This window comes from Gavialis gangeticus, unplaced genomic scaffold (assembly GCF_001723915.1).
Source record: "Gavialis gangeticus isolate Ggan-Ray unplaced genomic scaffold, GavGan_comp1, whole genome shotgun sequence".
NCBI classification, from domain to species: Eukaryota; Metazoa; Chordata; order Crocodylia; family Gavialidae; genus Gavialis; species Gavialis gangeticus.
Genome location: NW_017729025.1, coordinates 150,900,838 through 150,903,542, shown reverse-complemented (window position 1 = coordinate 150,903,542; position 2,705 = coordinate 150,900,838). Strand labels below are relative to the sequence as shown.

General features: G+C 39.4%; 1 protein-coding gene across 1 annotated transcript in view; it reads right to left on the bottom strand.

The window, feature by feature from the left end:
- The window catches only part of MUC6 (mucin 6, oligomeric mucus/gel-forming), a 58,805-nt gene that overhangs the window by 35,205 nt on the left and 20,895 nt on the right, over positions 1 to 2,705 (bottom strand). Inside the window, exon 9 of the mRNA XM_019519989.1 lies at positions 659 to 866. Within this exon, the coding sequence (XP_019375534.1) occupies positions 659 to 866 (208 nt within the window). The remainder of the gene's footprint in view (positions 1 to 658; positions 867 to 2,705) is intronic.

Sequence of the window (2,705 nt, the reverse complement as noted above, 5' to 3'; positions counted from 1 at the left end):
CCCTCAGCTTGCCCACCAGAATTGTATGGGACACTGTGTCGAAGGCCTTCTGGAAGTCCAAGAAGATAACATCGACTTCCTCCTTCACATCTAAGCTTTTTGTTACCTGGTCATAGAAAGAGACCAGGTTAGTCAGGCCATCGTTGCTACCTGCAGGGAGCAGGGCAGGGGGCTGAGGCCAGCGCTGCTGGCCTTGCCCCCCTGTTCCCTCCGCTCTGTTGCCCCTGCCTCCTATGTGTTCCCACCATCATGGCAGTGCTCCACCACCACCGGCTCCTGTTTGAACGCTTGTTCACACTCTGATCAGCTTTTCGGCAGCCAATCAGAGCATGAATAAAGTGTTATGGACAGACAGACGGACAAACATTGGCTTTTATACTATTAGAATTATGCAACAGCTATGGGTGTTCTACACTTGACTAAAGCTCCCAATTGGATTTATAAACTTTTAATTTGTATTTGTTTGTCCCTGAGATGCATCAAAGCATAGCTCCTACAGATAGCCATTTGCCCAAACACCATTGCTGTGACAATGAAAAAGAAAATCATTTTTAAGAGTGGAGAATTTAAGAGTGGAGAGTTAACAGATTTTTAAAATTCCATTAGGTAATTCATTCTCTTTCTACATCAGTTTGTAGTATAAAATATTATAACTCACAGCAGAAGTCTTCACTCCTCCAATTGGACACCACCTGGTGAGACATGGCACATTGCCTGGAGTACTCAGACAATGTAGAACAAGTACAGTTTCTTTGCCCTGGATCATTGCAGTCTTGCATATCAAGCTGACAGCGAATGACAAACCCTTTCTTTGTCACATTGCAGGTCCGAGACACAAGGTTGAGTAGCTGGGAGCAGATTCTGGCCTAAACGCAAACAAAAAAGAAAGTGGATGCTAGTAATGTGTTCACCTATGTTGAAACCACAACAAAATAGTATTCGTACCTCTAGTTTTTTCAATAGTAATTGACTACTATGGTGTGAGACTACTGTGGCATAATTCCTTGCAGCTCTTAATTATACTCTTGTGTTGACTTAGCTCAAAGTGCATAGGAAATTTTATAAAATGGGAGGGAGTGTAAATGAAATGGTTTAGAGGGAAGGGCTCTCCATACGTCGAATTAACTTCTCCTTTCATCATACTAAAAGCTAAGCATTCTTTTGTCACCATTACACCTCCATAATGATGCATTATCATTTTCTCATGAAGAACTAACAGGAAGAAACACATTTTGGGAAGAAATATGGTGTGGACATGTGCCTCTTGGCCCAAGATTATATTGTTCATTCCATGAGTGCATGCCTTTGCTGGTTTATTAGAGATAGTACAATGTTATTTGTGATGTTCCTAGGCATTACTTTTTTAAAAGAAAATAATGAATCTGGAAATGTAATAATAGCTGACCATTCTGTTTTTGTCCAACATAATTTGAGTATGCACATAGCATTATCTGCTGAAGCATCATATCTCAAAAGAAAATAACATACAAGAAGCAAATGCTTGACTATTCAAGCCAAAGGATGTGCACCTCAAATTCAAAGGAAATAGATTTTAAGGGGTTTTATTTCAACTTTCCTTTTGCAGCTCCACACCTTTAGAGGGTTATTTCTCACTCAGTAATATACAGTAGCTCTTGCTCAAAAATATGGTAGGTTCCCTTTTTATAATCTTGCCATTTATTGTTTCTTCTCTGTTCCAGTAAAGGGCGGACCTTGAAAAGAATGATGCCTGAGTTCTCTGCTTATTCCCTCTAGTACTTGTGCCAGCAATTCAAATAGAAAGGTTGGTTTTGATAAGTAAAGCCAATGGAATTCTTGGATTGCCAAACTAATTGTAGAAAAATGCACTGAAAATATTAGAGGAAAAAATGAAGCTTCTTATTTTAAGAGAAAACACTCTGTCCTCTTACTATGTTCTGCTTCCTTGCTGCCTAGACAGAGCAGTTTGGTAACCCCTGTTTGACAGAGTAAATATACATCTACAGATTAAATATGCATCCTTGCACAGAATTAGAAGTAGGTCCAAAGTGAACTATCATGTACCTAATCTGGACTGTCATTTGGAAGACATAACTATGCATTTGCTTTTTAGACATACAATTTTAACCAGACTCCACATAATCTTTTAGGCAGGTAAACATGTGCAGGGGACAGGAAACCTGAGTTCACAACATAAAATGGCATAAGGGGAACTCCATAAGTGAGAAGAATAGGGTTTATCCCACATAAAATGTCCTAACTCTACAGATTGCTTGAAATCCATGGAGGCTTTCTGCTTCTGCTTCCCCCTCCTCCCTCCTCCACCCACAACCCCTATTGTCCACAATACCTTGTGTTTGTTAAATGTGCTGGTTCTTGTTAATAGGCCCTCAGAGGCAGTTTGTCTTCATAACAGTTGATCCCATATGGGATTATTAAATATCCTTAAGTATATGCAGTACATAACAGGATGCCACTTTTGGCTTTGTACAAATCCCATTAAAATCCCACCATCTCCAGTGAAGTTTGTATGAGGCCTATCTTAACTTTCTGAATGCACACACTAAGCTTTTGTGTTTTCCTTTATGGGCCCTATAAATCTAGCCCTGATAGTATTTCTGGATCTTTTAAAACATGCATGCTGGTACAAAGAGCCTTTTTATTAATCTTATAATGCTATATATCCTCTGGTGATCTTACCCCCTTTTAATATCTTCAACTATTAA